A 20,834-nucleotide genomic window follows, 5' to 3' on the forward strand; every position below is an offset into this window, starting at 1 on the left:
GAGATCAATCAAACTGTGTGTGTGTGTGTGTATAAGTGAGTGAGATCAATCAAACTGTGTGTGAGTGAGTGAGATCAATCAAACTGTGTGTGTGAGTGAGTGAGATCAATCAAACTGTGTGTGTGAGTGAGTGAGATCAATCAAACTGTGTGTGTGAGTGAGATTAATCCGTGTGTGTGTATGAGATCAATCTGTGTGTGTGTGTGTGTGAGATCAATCAAACTGTGTGTGTGAGTGAGATCAATCTGTGTGTGTGTGAGTGAGTGAGATCAATCAAACTGTGTGTGTGTGAGTGAGATCAATCAAACTGTGTGTGAGTGAGTGAAATCAATCAAACTGTGTGTGTGTGAGTGAGTGAGATCAATCAAACTGTGTGTGTGAGTGAGTGAGATTAATCAAACTGTGTGTGTGTGTGAGTGAGATTAATCAAACTGTGTGTGTGTGTATGAGATCAATCTGTGTGTGTGTGAGTGAGATCAATGTGTGAGTGAGTGAGATCAATCTGTGTGTGTGTGTGAGTGAGATCAATGTGTGTGTGTGTGAGTGAGTGAGATCAATCTGTGTGTGTGTGTGAGTGAGTGAGATCAATCTGTGTGTGTGTGTGAGTGAGATCAATCTGTGTGTGTGAGTGAGATCAATCTGTGTGTGTGTGTGATCAATCAAACTGTGTGTGTGTGTGAGATCAATCTGTGTGTGTGTGTGTGAGAGAGATCAATCAAACTGTGTGTGTGAGTGAGTGAGATCAATCTGTGTGTGTGAGTGAGAGCAATCAAACTGTGTGTGTGTGAGAGAGAGAGAGCAAGCAAACTGTGTGTGTGTGTGAGAGAGAGAGCAAGCAAAATGTGTGTGTGAGAGAGAGAGCAAGCAAAATGTGTGTGTGTGAGAGAGAGCAAGCAAACTGTGTGAGAGAGAGAGCAAGCAAACTGTGTGTGTGAGAGAGAGAGAGCAAGCAAACTGTGTGTGTGAGAGAGAGAGAGCAAGCAAACTGTGTGTGTGTGAGAGAGATCAAGCAAACTGTGTGTGTGAGAGAGAGAGAGCAAGCAAACTGTGTGTGTGTGTGAGAGAGAGAGCAAGCAAACTGTGTGTGTGTGTGAGAGAGAGAGCAAGCAAACTGTGTGTGTGTGTGAGAGAGAGAGCAAGCAAACTGTGTGTGTGTGAGAGAGAGAGAGCAAGCAAACTGTGTGTGTGAGAGAGAGAGAGAGAGAGCAAGCAAACTGTGTGTGTGAGAGAGAGAGCAAGCAAACAGTGTGAGAGAGAGAGCAAGCAAACTGTAAGAGAGAGCAAACATTTGTAAGCAAGCAAACTGTGTGTGAGAGAGAGAGCAATCAAACTGTGTGTGTATGTGTGAGCTAGCAAACTGTGTGTGTGTGAGAGAGAGAGCAATCAAACTGTGTGTGTATGTGTGAGCAAGCAAACTGTGGGTGTGTGTGAGTTTGCAAACTCTGTGTGTGGTGTGCATGTGTGAGCAAGCAAACTATGTGTGTGTGAGAGAGAGAGCAAGCAAGCTGTGTGTGTGTAAGAGAGAGAGCAAGCAAGCTGTGTGTGTATGTGTGTTTGAGCAAGCAAATTGTGTGTGTGTAAGAGAGAGAGCAAGCAAGCAATGTGTGTGTGTGTGAGCAAGCAAATTGTGTGTGTGTAAGAGAGACAGCAAGCAAGCTGTGTGTGTGTAAGAGAGAGCAAGCAAGCTGTGTGTGTGTGAGAGAGAGAGAGCAAGCAAGCTGTGTGTGTGTGTGTGTGAGATAGAGCAAGCAAGCTGTATGTGTGTGTGTGAGCAAGCAAACTGTGTGTGTGTGTGAGAGAGAGAGAGCTGTGTGTGTGTGTGTGAGAGCAACCAAATTGTGTGTGTGAGAGAGAGGAATCAAACTGTGTGTGTGTGTGTGTGAGAGAGAGAGAGCAAGCAAGCTGTGTGTGTATGTGTGAGCAAGCAAACTGTGTGTGTGTGAGAGAGAGCAAGCAAGCTGTGTGTGTGTGAGCAACCAAATTGTGTGTGTGAGAGCAATCAAACTGTGTGTGTGTGTGTGAGAGAGAGCAAGCAAGCTGTGTGTGCATTTGTGAGCAAGCAAACTGTGTGTGTGTATTTATGATTAAGCAAACTGTGTGTATGCTTGTGTGTGTATATTTGTGAGCAAGCAAAAGGTGTGTGTGCAATTGTGAGCGAGCAAAGTGTGTGTGTTTGGGAGCAAGCAAACTGTTTGTGTGTGAGAGAGAGAGCGAGAGAGACCGCAAGCAAGATGTGTGTGTGTAAGAGCAAGCAAACTGTGTGTCTGAGAGAGAGCAAGCAGTGTGTGTGTTTGTGATCAAGAAAACTGTGTGTATGCATTTATAAGCAAGCAAGCAAAAAGTGTTTGTGTTTAATTAGGTTTAATGCATTGTGGGGGGATGGGGGTTTAGTGGTTAGTAGTTTAAATAGGTACTTTGCATTGGGGGGGATGGCGGTTTAGAGGTTAATACATTTTTATTGTTAGTTGCGATGTTGGGGGATGGGGGTTTAGGGGTTAATAGTTTAAATAGGTACTTTGCGTTGTGGGGGGATGGCAGTTTAGAGGTTAATACATTTATTATAAAATGCGATGTGGGAGGTTGGCGGATTAGGGGTTAATAATTTTTATTGTTAGTTGCGATGTGTGGGGTTGGTGGTTTAGTGGTTAATACAATTATTATTAGTTGCGATGTGGGGGGATTGCGGATAGAGGTGTTTTGACGTGTCGGGTTTATTTTTGGGAGGCGGTTTAGATATCAATGGGAAATAGGTCTCAAAAAGCACCTTTTTCCTATTTTACACCTAGTTAAGCTGGGTGTAATTTTTGTTAATCTTTTCTGCAGCCGCCAACAGTGTATAACTGGTTTGCCCGGTCATTGGAACCCTGGTATTATTTTAAGATTAGCGGCTTCTGATGGGACACGAAAATGTTTACGGCAGCTGGAGTCCGGTTGCCGAAATTGAGGTATAACGGGTCGTTGGAAGCTTCCGACAGCAGATTTATCGGTTTGCGAGTGCATGCAAACCTAATTACGGCTCAATGGAAACGAGCCATGTGTGCGTGTATTTGTGATTAAGCAAACTGTGTGTAAGTATTTGGAAGTGAGCAAACTGTGTGCGTATTTGTGATTAAGCAAACTGTGCATATTTGTGATTAAGCAAACTGTGTGTGCGTATTTGTAAGCAAGCAAACTGTGTGCACCTATTTGTGATTAAGCAAACTGTGCGTATTTCTAAGCACGCAAACTGTGTGCGCGTATTTGTGATTAAGCAAACTGTGCGTATTTGTAAGCAAGCAAACTGTGTGCGCGTATTTGTGATTAAGCAAACGGTGCGTATTTGTAAGCAAGCAAACTGTGCACGTATTTGTGAGCAAGCAAACTGTCCGTATTTGTAAGCAAGCAAACTGTATGTGCATTGAGTGATATATATTTGTGAGTGGGTTTATATATTTTTGAGTGATTGTATATATTTGTTAGACTTAGTGGGTGTATATATTTGTAAGTCAGTGTGTGGGTGTATATATTTGTGAGTGCGTGTATATATTTGTGAGTGAGTGTGTGGGTGTATGTAGCAGGAAGCATTAAACTACATTTTTAGTAGGAAGAAATCAGTTATTTAGGCCGTGATATTCAAAGATTCTCCAGCTTGGAGAGAAATTGTAGTTCAGGCTTCACAAAGGCTGAACTCACTGAATTTCAGAAGAAAAAGGGATGAACACTCCACCACGTTGAGATCTCTCTCATTTATGTATGTGAAGCAGAGACAAGCCCAGTGCAATATAGCACTGCATAATATGAGATTTTTGTTACACTTACACTGTGTGCATTGTATTTTATATATTCAGATTGGGTCCTTTCAGTATTTTTGCATTTAAGCTTTGCACTTTCTCATTTGTATTTTAATGCAGTTAAATTTTGATCTAGCAGTTATTTTGCACATTCTGATTATGCTATATAAGATTCTGTGTTACTTTAATAACTTCATACTTTGTATATTTCTGTGTAGCTTTTACAAATTACATTGCACTTTGTATTTTCTCCATTGTAAACTGACAGTTTCAGAAGTGAGAGGGACAGGGCAGTTCCCTGGGCTGAACAGGGGAGTTCCCAGGGTATGTTTGAAGCTCTCTCACAAGTCTTGTGAAACTTTCTGAGTATTTTAAACAAGCAACAATACACTGATTTGTCTCGCCAGCTGTATGCAGGTGAAGTTTGCTCAAAATTCATAATACACTTATTTTAACTAACAGAAAAGTAATATACAGGCAGTCCCCAGGTTACGAACAAGATAGGTTCTGTAGGTTTGTTCTTAAGTTGAATTTGTATGTAAGTTGGAACAGGCACTTTTTTTAGGTGAAACTCTAGCCAAACATTTTTTTAGTTTTGGATAGCATAGGATACAGTTTGTTTTGCTATCTGTGCCCCTGTTCAGAAAATTTCACATCACTTTCTGTCCTTGTGACAATTGGATTTTCAGTATTTTGGATTATCCTGGAAAGAAGGATTGCCGATAAAGCTCTATTTTCTCTGTTTGTAAGTACGAGTTGTACTTAAGTCGGATGTCTGTAACCCAGGGACTGCCTGTATACTAAAATATAGACAAATCCAAGTTAAATTGTAGTGAAAACATTTCCGTTTAAATTGGAATTGATGCAAACTGAGTCTTTATATCAGCCCCAGGGGTTCTCCAGTTACCTTCTCTCTTCCATGTGAAATTTTGTATCCCAGAGAGCTTCATTACTTCCTATGGAAGTCATCTCTCTGGGATTTTGAGCTTCCTACCCTCTCTCTCCAAACTAGAGAATGTTTGATAATCAGACCTATAGAAAGTAATGACGCTCTCTGGGAAACTGAAGCTGATAGTTTTTCAGTTTTAATTTAAATAAAAGATATGCAAAGTGCAATATAATTTGTAAAATATACACATAAATATACAAAGTATGAGATAATCCTAAATACACTGCTGTATACAAAATAAAATACAAAATAGAAAGTGCAAAGTTTAAATGTAATAAAATTTAATCTGAAGTGTAAAGTGATATAAAATAGAAAGCACAAAGTGTAAATGCAGCACACAGTGCTATATTGTACTGGGATTGTCTCTCCTTCACATTGAGAAATGCAGGGAAAGCACCTTGGAGATGTAAAGCAAAATCTGCCTTTTGAAAATTTCACTGGGGGTCTCGCAGTGCTGGAGGATCATTTTAGAATATCCCACCTGAGCAAAGAGGTTTTTAATATCAGGGCCTTAGTAAGAGAGGAGGTTAAAAGGGTGAAGGATTTCTTTATAATCATGCTTCATAAAATGTGTAAATATGTATATGCTGTATAGCACCTAAGCTTACTCACCACTGTTTTCATTATCCAGGATATGTACCATATGGCCTAATCAGCCACCCAGACAGAGAGCATCTCATATACCCTTTGGGTTGCACGGTGATTGTTCAGAACCTAAGCAACCGTAAACAGCAATTCCTGCAGGGTCACACTAACAATGTGTCCTGTGTGGCAGCTTCCAGAAGGGGCAAGTATCTGGCTTCTGGGCAAGTCACCTACATGGGGTTCAAGGTAAGGACCCAGCTGTGCTTTATTGGAGTCTTGTTAGAATTCTTAGCTCTTTCTGGTCTTTCCTTTTATAGCTATAGATGCGATCATTCTGTTATTGGCCATACTGGAGTGTGCATAATAATTGATTGAGTAACCCGATCATGTGTTAAGAAACCCAAATCAAGTGCAGCCTTAGAAAGATAGAGCACTGAGTGGGGCCCATAGCTCCATGAACATTGATACAAGATAGGTGGTAGGAAGTCCATGGTGGAACTTAAAGGGACAGTCAATACCAAAATGATTATTGTTTAAAAAGATGGATAACACCTTTACTACCCATTCCCCAGCTTTGCACAACCAACATTGTTATATTAATATACTTTATAACATTTAAACCTCTACATATCTGCCTGTTTCTAAGCGACTAAAGACAGCCTCTTATCACATGCTTTTTTATTAGCTTTTCACAATCATGTGGGCCATATAGATAACATTTGTTCTCATACCCGAAGAGTTGTGACTGACACGGCACTAATTGGCTAAAATGCAAGTCAATAGATAATAAATAAATACCCATGTGATCAGGGGACTGTCAAAAGAGGCTTTGATACAAGGTAATTACAGAGGTTTAATTGACTGATGTGAAACGCATATACAGGATTAGATTGACTGATGTGAAACTCACGTACAGGATTAGATTGACTAATGTGAAACGTATGTACAGGATTAGATTGACTGATGTAAAACACATGTACAGTATTAGATTGATGTGAAACGCATGTACAGGATTAAATTGATGTGAAACGCATGTACAGGATTAGATTGATGTGAAACGCATGTACAGGATTAGATTGACATGAAACGCATGTACAGGATTAGATTGACTGATGTGAAACTCATGTACAGGATTAGATTGACTGATGTGAAACACATGTACAGGATTAGATTGATGTGAAACATATGTACAGGATTAGATTGACTGATGTGAAATGCATGTACAGGATTAGATTGACTGATGTGAAACGCTTGTACAGGATTAGATTGACTGATGTGAAACGCATGTACAGAAATAGATTGACTGATGTGAAACGCATGTACAGGATTAGATTTACTGATGTGAAACGCATGTACAGGATTAGATTTACTGATGTGAAACGCATGTATAGGATTAGATTGACTGGTGTGAAACACATGTACAGCATTAGATTGACTGATGTGAAACGCATGTACAGCATTAGATTGATTGACAGGAAATGCATGTACAGGATTAGATTGACTGACATGAAATGGATGTACAGGATTAGATTGATTGATGGGAAACGCATGTACAGGATTAGATTGACTGATGTGAAATGCATGTTGAGGATTAAATTGATTGACAGAAAATGCATGTACAGGATTAGATTGACTGAGAGGAAATGGATGTACAGGATTAGATTGATTGACAGGAAATGCATGTACAGGATTAGATTGATTGAGAGGAAATGCATGTACATGATTTGATTGATTGACATGAAATGCATGTAGAGGATTAGATTGACAGGAAATGCATGTACAGTATTAGATTGATGTGAAACGCATGTATAAGATTAGATTGATTGACAGGAAATGCATGTACAGGATTAGATTGACATGTGGAGGCATGTAGAAAACGTCACAGTCAGATAAAGCCAAATTGTACTTTTGTTACATTATGTTGTTAATTGCTTTGCTGAGTTACGTTTTTGATTATTTAAATATAAAGCAATGAGCCTCTCCAGTTATATACTGATATGACACACATGTACAGGATTAGATTGACTGATGTGAAACACATGTATAGGATTAGATTGACTGATGTGAAACGCATGTACAGGATTAGATTGACTGATGTCAAACGCATGTTCAGGATTAGATTGACTGATGTGAAACGCATGTACAGGATTAGATTGACTGGCATGAAATGCATGTACAGGATTAGATTGACTGATGCATGTACAGGATTAGATTGACTGATGTGAAACGCTTGTACAGGATTAGATTGACTGATGTGAAACGCATGTACAGGATTAGATTGACTGGCATGAAATGCATGTACAGGATTAGATTGACTGAGAGGAAATGCATGTACAGGATTAGATTGATTGAGAGGAAATGCATGTACAGGATTAGATTGACATGTGGAGGCATGTAGAAAACGTCACAGTCAGATAAAGCCAAAGTGTACTTTTGTTACATGATGTTGTTAATTGCTTTGCTGAGTTATGTTTGTGATTATTGAAATAGAAAGCAATGAGCCTCTCCAGCTATATACTGATGTGAAACACATGTACAGGATTAGATTGACTGATGTGAAACGCATGTACAGGATTAGATTGACTGATGTGAAACGCATGTACAGGATTAGATTGACTGATGTGAAATGCATGTACAGGATTAGATTGATGTGAAACGCATGTACAGGATTGGATTGACTGATGTGAAAAACATGTACAGGATTAGATTGATTGACAGTAAACTCATGTACAGGATTAGATTGACTGATGTGAAACGCATGTACAGCATTAGATTGACTGATGTGAAACGCTTGTACAGGATTAGATTGATTGATGTGAAACGTATGTACAGGAATAGATTGACTGATGTGAAACACATGTACAGGATTAGATTGTCTGATGTGAAACGCATGTACAGGAATAGATTGACTGATGTGAAACTCATGTACAGGATTATATTAAATGATGTGAAACACATGTACAGGATTAGATTGACTGATGTGAAATGCATGTACAGGATTAGATTGACTGATGTGAAATGCACGTACAGGACTAGATTGATTGACAGGAAATGCATGTACAGGATTAGATTGACTGATGTGAAACGCATGTACAGGATTAGATTGATTGATGTGAAACCCATGTTCAGGATTAGATTTACTGATGTGAAACGCTTGTACAGGATTAGATTGACTGATATGAAACGCTTGTACAGGATTAGATTGACCGATGTGAAACGCATGTACAGTATTAGATTGATTGACAGGAAATGCATGTACAGGATTAGATTGACTGACATGAAATGGATGTAAAGGATTAGATTGATTGATGGGAAACGCATGTACAGGATTAGATTGACTGATGTGAAACGCATGTAGAGGAGTAAATTGATTGACAGGAAATGCATGTACAGGATTAGATTGACTGAGAGGAAATGGATGTACAGGATTAGATTGATTGACAGGAAATGCATGTACAGGATTAGATTGACTGAGAGGAAATGCATGTACATGATTTGATTGATTGACATGAACTGCATGTAGAGGATTAGATTGATTGACAGGAAATGCATGTACAGTATTAGATTGACTGATGTGAAATGCATGTATAAGATTAGATTGATTGACAGGAAATGCATGTACAGGATTAGATTGACATGTGTAGGCATGTAGAAAACGTCACAGTCAGATAAAGCCAAATTGTACTTTTGTTATATTATGTAGAAAACGTCACAGTCAGATAAAGCCAAATTGTACTTTTGTTATATTATGTTGTTAATTACTTTGCTGAGTTACGTTTGCGATTATTTAAATAGAAAGCAATGAGCCTCTCCAGTTATATACTGATATGAAACACATGTACAGGATTAGATTGACTGATGTGAAACACATGTATAGGATTAGATTGACTGATGTGAAACGCATGTACAGGATTAGATTGACTGATGTGAAACGCATGTTCAGGATTAGATTGACTGATGTGAAACGCATGTACAGGATTAGATTGACTGGCGTGAAATGCATGTACAGGATTAGATTGACTGATGCATGTACAGGATTAGATTGACTGATGTGAAACGCTTGTACAGGATTAGATTGACTGGCATGAAATGCATGTACAGGATTAGATTGACTGGCATGAAATGCATGTACAGGATTAGATTGACTGAGAGGAAATGCATGTACAGGATTAGACTGACTGAGAGGAAATGCATGTACAGGATTAGATTGACATGTGGAGGCATTTAGAAAACGTCACAGTCAGATAAAGCCAAAGTGTACTTTTGTTACATGATGTTGTTAATTGCTTTGCTGAGTTATGTTTGTGATTATTTAAATAGAAAGCAATGAGCCTCTCCAGCTATATACTGATGTGAAACACATGTACAGGATTAGATTGACTGATGTGAAACGCATGTACAGGATTAGATTGACTGATGTGAATTGTGAAACGCATGTACAGGATTAGATTGACTGATGTGAAATGGATGTACAGGATTAGATTGACTGATGTGAAACGCTTGTACAGGATTAGATTGACTGATGTGAAAAACATGTACAGGATTAGATTGATTGACAGGAAACTCATGTACAGGATTAGATTGACTGATGTGAAACGCATGTACAGCATTAGATTGACTGATGTGAAACGCTTGTACAGGATTAGATTGATTGATGTGAAACGTATGTACAGGATTAGATTGACTGATGTGAAACACATGTACAGGATTAGATTGACTGATGTGTAACACTTGTACAGGAATAGATTGACTGATGTGAAACGCATGTACAGCATTAGATTGACTGATGTGAAACGCATGTACATTATTAGATTGATGTGAAACGCATGTACAGGATTAGATTGATGTGAAACGCATGTACAGGATTAGATTTACTGCTGTGAAACGCATGTACAGGATTAGATTGACTGATGTGAAACGCATGTACAGGGTTAGATTGACTGATGTGAAACGCTTGTACAGGATTATATTGACTGACATGAAATGGATGTACAGATTTAGATTAACTGATGTGAAACGCTTGTACAGGATTATATTGACTGACATGAAATGGATGTACAGGATTAGATTGACTGATGTGAAACGCAAGTACAGGACTAGATTGATTGACAGGAAATGCATGTACAGGATTAGATTGACATGTGGAGGCATGTAGAAAACTTCACAGTCAAATAAAGCCAAATTGTACTTTTGTTACATCATGTTGTTAATTGCTTTGCTGAGTTACGTTTGTGATTATTTAAATGGAAAGCAATGAGCCTCTCCAGTTATATACTGATGTGAAACACATGTACAGGATTAGACTGACTGATGTGAAACGCATGTACAGGATTAGATTGACTGATGTGAAACGCATGTACAGGATTAGATTGACTGATGTGAAACGCATGTACAGGATTGGATTGACTGATGTGAAACGCTTGTACAGGATTAGATTGACTAATGTGAAAAACATTTACAGGATTAGATTGATTGACAGGAAACTCATGTACAGGATTAGATTGACTGATGTGAAACGCATGTACAGCATTAGATTGATTGATGTGAAACGTATGTACAGGAATAGATTGACTGATGTGAAACGCTTGTACAGGATTAGATTGATTGATGTGAAACGTATGTACAGGAATAGATTGACTGATGTGAAACGCATGTACAGCATTAGATTGACTGATGTGAAACGCATGTACATTATTAGGTTAATGTGAAACACATGTACAGGATTAGATTGACTGATGTGAAACGCATGTACAGGATTAGATTGACTGATGTGAAACGCATGTACAGGATTAGATTGACTGATGTGAAACGCATGTACAGGATTAGATTGATTGATGTGAAACGCTTGTACAGGATTATATTGACTGCCATGAAATGGATGTACAGATTTAGATTAACTGATGTGAAACGCTTGTACAGGATTATATTGACTGACATGAAATGGATGTACAGATTTAGATTGAATGATGTGAAACGTATGTACAGGATTAGATTGACTGATGTGAAACACATGTACAGGATTAGATTGACTGATGTGAAATGCATGTACAGGATTATATTGATTTACATGAAATGGATGTACAGATTTAGATTGACTGATGTGAAACGCTTGTACAGGAATAGATTGACTGATGTGAAACGCAGGTACAGCATTAGATTGACTGATGTGAAACGCATGTACATTATTAGATTGATATGAAACGCATGTACAGGATTAGATTGACTGATGTGAAACGCATGTACAGGATTAGATTGACTGATGTGAAACGCATGTACAGGATTAGATTGACTGATGTGAAACGCTTGTACGGGATTATATTGATTGACATGAAATGGATGTACAGATTTAGATTGAATGATGTGAAACGCTTGTACAGGATCATATTAACTGACATGAAATGGATGTACAGATTTAGATTGAATGATGTGAAACGCATGTACAAGATTAGATTGATTGATGTGAAACGCATGTACAGGATTAGATTGATGTGAAATTCATGTACAGGATTAGATTTACTGACGTGAAACGCATGTACAGGATTAGATTGACTGATGTGAAACGTAATGTAAAATACGCTTGTACAGGATTATATTGAATGTACAGGATTAGATTGACTGATGTGAAACGCAAGTACAGGACTAGATTGATTGATAGGAAATGCATGTACAGGATTAGATTGACTGATGTGAAACGCAAGTACAGGACTAGATTGATTGACAGAAAATGCATGTACAGGATTAGATTGACTGATGTGAAATGGATGTACAGGGTTAGATTGATTGACAGGAAATGCATGTACAGGATTAGATTGACATGTGGAGGCATGTAGAAAACTTCACAGTCAGATAAAGCCAAATTGTACTTTTGGTACATGATGTTGTTAATTGCTTTGCTGAGCTACGTTTGTGATTACTTAAATAGAAAGCAATGAGCCTCTCCAGTTATAAGAGGATATATATGTGATAAACGGAAAACTACATTTTGTGTTACTGAACAAAACCTCTTATAATTGGTTTATAATGTTTTGTAAAGAACGAACTTAAAGTGCATAGGCTTTCTGGGACAAGGAGGTGAGGGGTACTTATGTACGGCTGGCGGTGTTTGGTGGGCAGAACCGTGCTAGGATGGGCCAGATCACTTATGTACGGCTGGCGGTGTTTGGTGGGCAGAACCGTGCTAGGATGGGCCAGATCACTTATGTACAGCTGGCGGTGTTTGGTGGGCAGAACCGTGCTAGGATGGGCCAGATCACTTATGTACGGCTGGCGGTGTTTGGTGGGCAGAACCGTGTTAGGATGGGCCAGATCACTTATGTACGGCTGGCGGTGTTTGGTGGGCAGAACCGTGCTAGGATGGGCCAGATCACTTATGTACGGCTGGCGGTGTTTGGTGGGCAGAACCGTGCTAGGATGGGCCAGATCACTTATGTACGGCTGGCTTTGTTTGGTGGGCAGAACCGTGCTAGGATGGGCCAGATCACTTATGTACGGCTGGCGGTGTTTGGTGGGCAGAACCGTGCTAGGATGGGCCAGATCACTTATGTACGGCTGGCGGTGTTTGGTGGGCAGAACCGTGCTAGAATGGGCCAGATCACTTATGTACGGCTGGCGGTGTTTGGTGGGCAGAACCGTGCTAGGATGGGCCAGATCACTTATGTACGGCTGGCGGTGTTTGGTGGGCAGAACCGTGCTAGGATGGGCCAGATCACTTATGTACGGCTGGCGGTGTTTGGTGGGCAGAACCGTGCTAGGATGGGCCAGATCACTTATGTACGGCTGGCGGTGTTTGGTGGGCAGAACCGTGCTAGGATGGGCCAGATCACTTATGTACGGCTGGCTTTGTTTGGTGGGCAGAACCGTGCTAGGATGGGCCAGATCACTTATGTACGGCTGGCGGTGTTGGGTGGGCAGAACCGTGCTAGGATGGGCAAGATCACTTATGAACAGCTGGCGGTGTTTGGTGGGCAGAACCGTGTTAGGATGGGCAAGATCACTTATGTACGGCTGGCGGTGTTTGGTGGGCAGAACCGTGCTAGGATGGGCCAGATCACTTATGTACGGCTGGCGGTGTTTGGTGGGCAGAACCGTGCTAGGATGGGCCAGATCACTTATGTACGGCTGGCGGTGTTTGGTGGGCAGAACCGTGCTAGGATGGGCCAGATCACTTATGTACGGCTGGCGGTGTTTGGTGGGCAGAACCGTGCTAGGATGGGCCAGATCACTTATGTACGGCTGGTGGTGTTTGGTGGGCAGAACCGTGCTAGGATGGGCCAGATCACTTATGTACGCTGGCGGTGTTTGGTGGGCAGAACCGTGCTAGGATGGGCCAGATCACTTATGTACGGCTGGCGGTGTTTGGTGGGCAGAACCGTGCTAGGATGGGCCAGATCTCTTATGTACTTAGACAGAGTCTGTGAGTGGGGTTGGCCTGTTTTTCAGGTGCTTGTACCTTTAGATAATGTGATACATTTTTGGATAGACCAGGGATCCACCTTTGGTTGCCTTACTCACCCTAAGAGAGACGAGTCCCCAAGGGTCATAATCACATACATAACAAGGACTCTGGGTAACATTATTATGCACATCTTGATTTATTTGTCTTTCTACTGCACATGCACAAACTATATCACAATAAATCACCTTTATATCACAACAAACAAATGCTAATAAATAAAAGCACATAACTAGACAATCAAATCTAGCTGCATGCAAAGTTTCATAACAATTGGTGCAGCCATTAACGTTACAAGGGACTAGAGGTGCCCACTGTCAAATTACAAATAAATGTGTTCATGAAATTCAAAGCTACACTGAACAGCCTATTGTATTTCAACTCTAGCTGCACAGTAGCGCAGCTATAATATATAGTGTATATCAGCAACTAAAGACTGCATTGTAAGACATCCGAATCTTGCAGTTTAGGGACACACCCCTTGCAAGCCTCATGCATATATTTATATCTGATTTCCTCTGCTGTGGCCAATTTGGGACAGGTATAAATGAGCTTATATACAAATGAAGCAATCACTGTGTATAATGTGGCAGGGGCAGGGTTCTGGATTCTTGTCCACTCCAGCTTTTCTGGTGGCAGTGGATAAACAAGTATAGAGTTAAACTGCAGTAAAAGTGGGCAAAATGAATAAAATGGGGATGCACATTGTGAGGTTGATGTCCTTTTACCTTTAGAAATATTTATAACTATCAGCTATACAATCAGCTTTACAATATTAAATATAAAACCTCCTATTTATTTTCCCATATAGAAGTGAGGGGGTCAATCATTTGGAAAAACCGTTCAACTGATTTATGTAAATCATCAGATATATTTTTCTAAAGGATTGTGATTGACCCCTGATGGTTTAACCATTCTGATCCCTGAGAACTGCACAAGTTTACCCTTTAACCCTCTCATCCCTGCAGGCCGATATCTTCCTCTGGGATTACGCTAAGAAAGAAGTGTGCGCCAAACTGACCCTGCACAAGGTGAAGGTAGAAGCTTTAGCTTTCTCTCCCAACGACCTGTACCTGGTGTCTCTCGGTGGGCAGGATGATGGCAGGTAACTCATCTGTTAATAGGGTGCTTCTCTCTTATTTTACTGGTGTGGACTATTATTATTATTAGTCAATCTAAATAAAACATAATATAGAAATCAATGTCCTGTGTGTGAATCTAACATAAAATAAATTATATATTAAACTCTCGCGTTACAGTTTTAGTTTCTGAATTATGTTTATGCTAATTAGCATCACCAGTATTTTATTCCAAGAAAGGTCACAACAATACTTGTATATGTCCGTGACTGCTCCAGTGTTATGACAGGGCAGCAGGAGTGTATGACATCCCCTTAAAGGGACATTAAACTCCTGGACACAACAGAATAGTTACTGCTCACGATGCTATTGTTTTTCCTCTGCTTGGCTCTGTCTTGTATTAAACCATAACAGGTGCCAGTTAGTGAAGCTCTGTATCTTCATTCTGGGCATCGCCATCTTGGTACGCACGTATTCTTGTGTCCTGTGACAGAACGGTTGTGCATTCACAAATCAACAACGTTGGCAGATTTTTGAAAGCTGCACTTTGGTTTAGCTCACACAATAAGGTGCAGCCAATACAAAAATATACAGCTCTGTATTGTGAGAGCTAAACTGAAGTGCGCAATATGACTTGTCGAAAAGACAATTCCACTGATCTGTTGCTTCTGTTGCAGGATGCAGAGGAAGAAAAACAATACCATAGCGGGCAGTAACCACGATATTGTAGTTGTGCCCAGAAGTTTAATGCCTCTGTAATAATAATAATGTGTGAATTACTTTATGGCCACAAACTTCCTGACTGTCCCGGTTCTTGTCATGGTTTGGAGATCTTCCCACTGTCCTTCCCGCAGCTTCTGCCATAAGGGTATATGTTTTGATTTCCAGTGACTGCTTTTTCTCCACCAGAACACTCCATAACTCTGCCCAACACTACTCACAACTGATTCAGCCCTTCTTGCTATACACTCCTGTTGGGACTTCATACATAAAATACTATGGGTTCCATTGATGAAACTGCAGACTCATCTTCTGAGCCCAAATGTTTCAGGCCCGAGTGAGCAGGCCTAATATACTAGTTAAATATCTGCTGTCTTAATTCATCCTGATCAGATCCGATCTAGATGATTGACAAGCCATGCTCTCAAGCGATTGGTTGCACAAAAGCAGTGGGCGTGGCAACACAAGCATTTGCTTGTACAATAACTGCGGTAAACTGATGGTTCCCGGGAGCAAACCTTGTCTGCCTGGGATTTGTTAAATGTGAGGGCCTTTATCTCTTTCAGTCAGGGGGTAAACCCATGGGTGCACTTATATTCGCATACATATACTGTATATACTGCAATGCATTTAAAAGTGAGTACTCATAGGACAGGTTTGTGAGCTCCTGTCTTCTCTTTACTGATAACGTTGTTTTTGCTTCTACCCCAGCATTGTTCTGTGGAATGTAGAGAAGAGAGAAGCCATCTGTGGTAATCCTGCCTCATCTGTCAGTTCCGGCCATGCCCTCACCCTGGCCTTCTCTAACGCCAGTGACAACATCTTCATGACGGGTGGCAAGTAAGTCATGAAAAGCTTGGGATAGCATTTATATTTATAAATAGTCCAATATAAAATACTAGTCCTAAAGCCCGTTCACACGGGCCATTTTTGCAGTACAGCGGTCCCACCCCTTGCGCTTTCTTCCTCCCCCTTTCTTTTGCTCTCTCTCTCTCCCCCCTCTCTTTTGAGCTCTCTCTCTCCCCCCTCTCTTTTGCGCTCTCTCTCTCCCCCTCTCTTTTGCGCTCTCTCTCTCTCCCCCCTCTCTTTTGCGCTCTCTCTCCCCCTCTCTTTTGCGCTCTCTCTCTTCCCCCCTCTCTTTTGCACTCTCTTTCTCCCCCTCTCTTTTGTGCTCTCTTTCTTCCCCTCTCTTTTGCGCTCTCTCTATCCCCCCTCTCTTTTGCGCTCTCTCTCTCCCCCTCTCTTTTGCGCTATCTCTCTCCCCCTCTCTTTTGCGCTATCTCTCTCCCCCTCTTTTGCGCTCTCTCTCTCCCCCATCTCTTTTGCGCTCTCTCCCCCCTCTCTCTCCCCTCTCTTTTGCGCTCTCCCCCTTCTCTTTTGCACTCTCTCTCCCCCTCTCTTTTGTGCTCTCTCTCTCCCCTCTCTTTTGTGCTCTCTCTCCCCCCCTCTCTTTTGCGCTCTCTCTCCCCCCTCTCTTTTGCACTCTCTCCCCCCTCTCTTTTGCGCTCTCTCCCCCCTCTCTTTTGCGCTCTCTCTCCCCCCTCTCTTTTGCGCTCTCTCTCCCCCCTCTCTTTTGCGCTCTCTCTCCCCCCTCTCTTTTGCGCTCTCTCTCCCCCCTCTCTTTTGCGCTCTCTCTCTCCCCCTCTCTTTTTCTCTCTCTCTCTCTCTCTCTCTCTTCCCCCCCCCTCTCTCTCTCTCTCTCTCTCTCTCTCTCCCCCTCTCTCTCTCTCTCTCTCCCCCCCTCTCTCTCTCTCTCTCTCTCTCTCTCTCTCTCTCTCTCTCTCTCTCTCTCTATCTCTCTCCCCCCCCTCTCTATCTCTCTCCCCCCCTCTCTCTCTCTCTCCCCCCCCTCTCTCTCTCTCTCCCCCCCTCTCTATCTCCCTCCCCTCTCTATCTCTCTCCCCTCTATCACACGACTGCGCCCGGCCACGCCCCCTTCATGCCAGGCCACGCCCCCTTCACGGCCATTCACGACCGGCCACGCCCCCTTTACATTGACCACGCCCTCGCTCGCGCCCGGCCACGCCCGCTTCTGCTGCAGATCAGCTAGGGACTCAAATGGCCAGGTGTGTTTGTCCTTGTGCTGTCTCTACTGCGCATGACAGCTTCGGACAAACACACTTGGCCTTTTATATTATAGGATTTATAAATAGCTGGATGCAATTGGCTTATCCCATGGTAATACTAATCTCAGGGTGGCTATCTTTCATTTGCTCCATGCCAGTGATATATTCCGATTCGTCAGCCGTATTATATAGCTAGAGCTATACTTAGGTCTCAATGTGTGATTAAGCACACTTTCACTACTACCCAATGACAGTATATGTGTACATTTAGAGAACATGGTGAATTCACTTGGTTGCTGGATAAAACAAAAGGAAGATACTAGTGATTTCAATGAATCTGAGACTCAGTAAATCATTTGTAACATATAGAAAAATAGTACCAGGCATTTTATAGTGCAATATGATCTGAGGGGGTGAGCTTGTTTGAACTGGGAGTATAGGTTAGGTTTTTCAGAGTATTTTGGTTGTTACAGAAAAAGAATGATGTGTAAAGGTATTTGTACCCCAACAATGTACCCCAAGTGCTGTTGTCACACTTTGCTTTACTGTGAACTCATGAGATTTCATAGTAAACTTCCTTAAGCTGTATAGGGAAATAACATTACAGTCCTGTGCATGCCAGGAGTACGCTCCCTAGCAAGTCCTGGGACTAGCATCCTAATTGGCTGTTTAAAATCCCTTTACAATGTGATGTGGCTACTGAGGAAATTGTGAGGTAAAATATCTTCCTTTATTACATAGAGATGTTCAGGTGATATTTTCTAGTCAGCTTTTTACAGCTATGCTGCATCACTCTCCATTGCTTCAACATTTGGATATCATGACAATCTGAATAAAACAATCTCAATAAAATCTTCCAGATCTGGGCTGCAAAACAATTATATTTTATCTAATAGGACGGGCTGGTCTTATCTGGGGGTAGGCGACTTCAAAATGGACACAATGTTCTGATTTGTTGGATGAGGTGGCAGCACTTATTAGAGACAGACAGGGAGATCTGCTCTCACATTCTCTACTTTATCCCTTTCAGTGACAATAAGGTCTAATAACTTGTTTCTCCCTCTACGTTTCTAGTGGGACTCTTCGTGTTTGGGAGGTTGATGCTCCTAACAGGAAAATGCGTCCAACTGAGTGTCAGACGGGGCAGCTGAAGAGAGTGGTCACCTGTATAGCAGTGAGTAATCCTACAGCCAATCCATGTAGAGGGTGCCCACATGCCCACTGTGTGTGACACGCTTCTTCCTTTCTCTGCCAGTCTGCAAAATATGACAAAGTCAGTGCCCTCCTGCGCTCTTGCGCAAATGACTTTTCCTTGAGATTGTTTATTTACAGACATGTGTATCCTCTCTCCAGCCCCCATTCCATTTGACCAGACTTCCCCATGCAGAACACCAAGCAAAGCTATAGACAGCGTTTTACAATTCAAGGAAGTTCTAGTTGATTTAAAACCTTGTGGTAACCTGCTTATCATAAGGTTTTCAAATGAATTAGTGGCTCATTAAAAAGATCATTTAATTTAATAAAAACTCAAAATTACTCAGATGTTACTTTTAAACTTGGAAACTTGTAATGAAATCAGTTACAATTAGCAATTATTCATCTATGATTGAAGTTACATGATTAGACATTTAAACACGTTGAATTTAAAATGACACAAATTATTGTGAAATATTTTTGCTTTAGATGCAGATCTTTCGCTTTCAGGAAGATCCCGTTGACACTGTGTTTCTTTTTTGTGTGAAATTGCTGCTATTTTGTTTACAAATTCAAGCAGTTGTACTAATTCTAACTGTGACTTTTCTAACGGATTGGAAGGGCTTTGAAAACAAAGTAAAAAATGATCTGAGTTGCCATAAAGTGTTTCTCAAAGTAAATGTGATTGATTGAAATAGGGGCCTATGTAGGTTTGTTTGTTATTGTTAGTCTTTAACATATTACTTAGTGACTTGGAATGCTGCTGGGTTTTATGACAATTTCTGATGAATCCATAAGTCTTCTAACTGTGGCGTCCTGTCAACTTGTTACTCATTTTTTTTCTATTTAACACCATTATTAGGTTTATTTTACACGTTATTTGTTTCAGTTGATGTCACTCTACAGCCGAGTGGTCATTGCTGTTGTAAATTGTGTAAAGTATCTCCACTAAAGTCTATGCAGATGTTTGAAGTTATCACCAGTTTACAACAGTGACGGAAACTGGGCCTAGATCAATGTATAAGAACATAAGCACTGATATATTGTGGAGTTTCTTTCCACGTGGATTTGATACATTGCTTCCTCTCATTCCTTGTGGTCTCTCAGCTCTTCGTTAGTTACTATCTGATTATCTGCCATCCTGTCTGTGTGACCCATTTGTCTCTGTGTCATGTCCCCCAGGTGGCTGAAGATGACAGCTGCTTCTACTGCGGCACCTCCACGGGGGATATCCTAAAGATGAACCTACAGAACAAGCTGCTGAACAGCTGTGGACCTCAGAAGGGGAAGTTCAGCCTGGTGAGAAGCTCTTGTATTGACTGTAATATACCGCCTGCTTGTGACACTGAGACCCCAGATTCTGTTTACAGAGAGCTGCCTGGCTTTGACTTCTTTTCACCTGGATACAAAACCCTAGAAACACTTAAACTAGCAGAAAACAATAGCGGATTGTGCGGCAGAACCTAGTTTAAATCTCAATATCAATTTTTTTTTTCCCCCTGAAGTCTGTCAGCGGCAGAATATTTATTATCCAATGTTATGTCATTAAAGGGATATTAAGGTAATTAGTCTGTTGTATAATAATACAGCAAGTCATTGTTTTTCTAACTAGCCAAGATGGTATGAATGACACAGGTTCAGTTTGTAAGAGAGAGTTCCCTTCTTTGGGGCCTGGCAGGGATTCTATTGCTCTTGCACACTAGAGCTTACAGTCATTACTGAGGGAGCTGACATAATTGCACTTCTTAAAGGGACAGTCTAGCCAAAATTAAACCTTCATGATTCAGATAGGGCATGCAATCTTAAACAACTTTCCAATCACTTTTGTCATCAAATTTGCTTTGTTCTCTTGGTATTCTTTGTTGAAAGCTAAACCTAGGTAGGCTCATATACTAATTTCTAAGCCCTTGAAGCCCGCCTTTTATCTCAGTGCATTTGACAGTTTTTCACAGCTAGACAGCGCTAGTTCATGTGTGCCATATAGATAACATTGTGCTCACGCCTGTGGAGTTATTTATG

At 41.1% G+C, this 20,834-nt stretch overlaps 1 protein-coding gene across 1 annotated transcript in view; it reads left to right on the forward strand.

The window, feature by feature from the left end:
• CFAP52 (cilia and flagella associated protein 52) overlaps positions 1–20,834 on the forward strand; it is a 45,961-nt gene that overhangs the window by 4,884 nt on the left and 20,243 nt on the right. Inside the window, exons 2-6 of the mRNA XM_053696842.1 lie at positions 5,351–5,550; positions 14,725–14,861; positions 16,267–16,395; positions 18,696–18,795; positions 19,998–20,114. Of these exons, the coding sequence (XP_053552817.1) occupies positions 5,351–5,550; positions 14,725–14,861; positions 16,267–16,395; positions 18,696–18,795; positions 19,998–20,114 (683 nt within the window). The remainder of the gene's footprint in view (positions 1–5,350; positions 5,551–14,724; positions 14,862–16,266; positions 16,396–18,695; positions 18,796–19,997; positions 20,115–20,834) is intronic.

Source organism: Bombina bombina, chromosome 1, assembly GCF_027579735.1.
Source record: "Bombina bombina isolate aBomBom1 chromosome 1, aBomBom1.pri, whole genome shotgun sequence".
In the NCBI taxonomy this organism is placed as follows: Eukaryota; Metazoa; Chordata; class Amphibia; order Anura; family Bombinatoridae; genus Bombina; species Bombina bombina.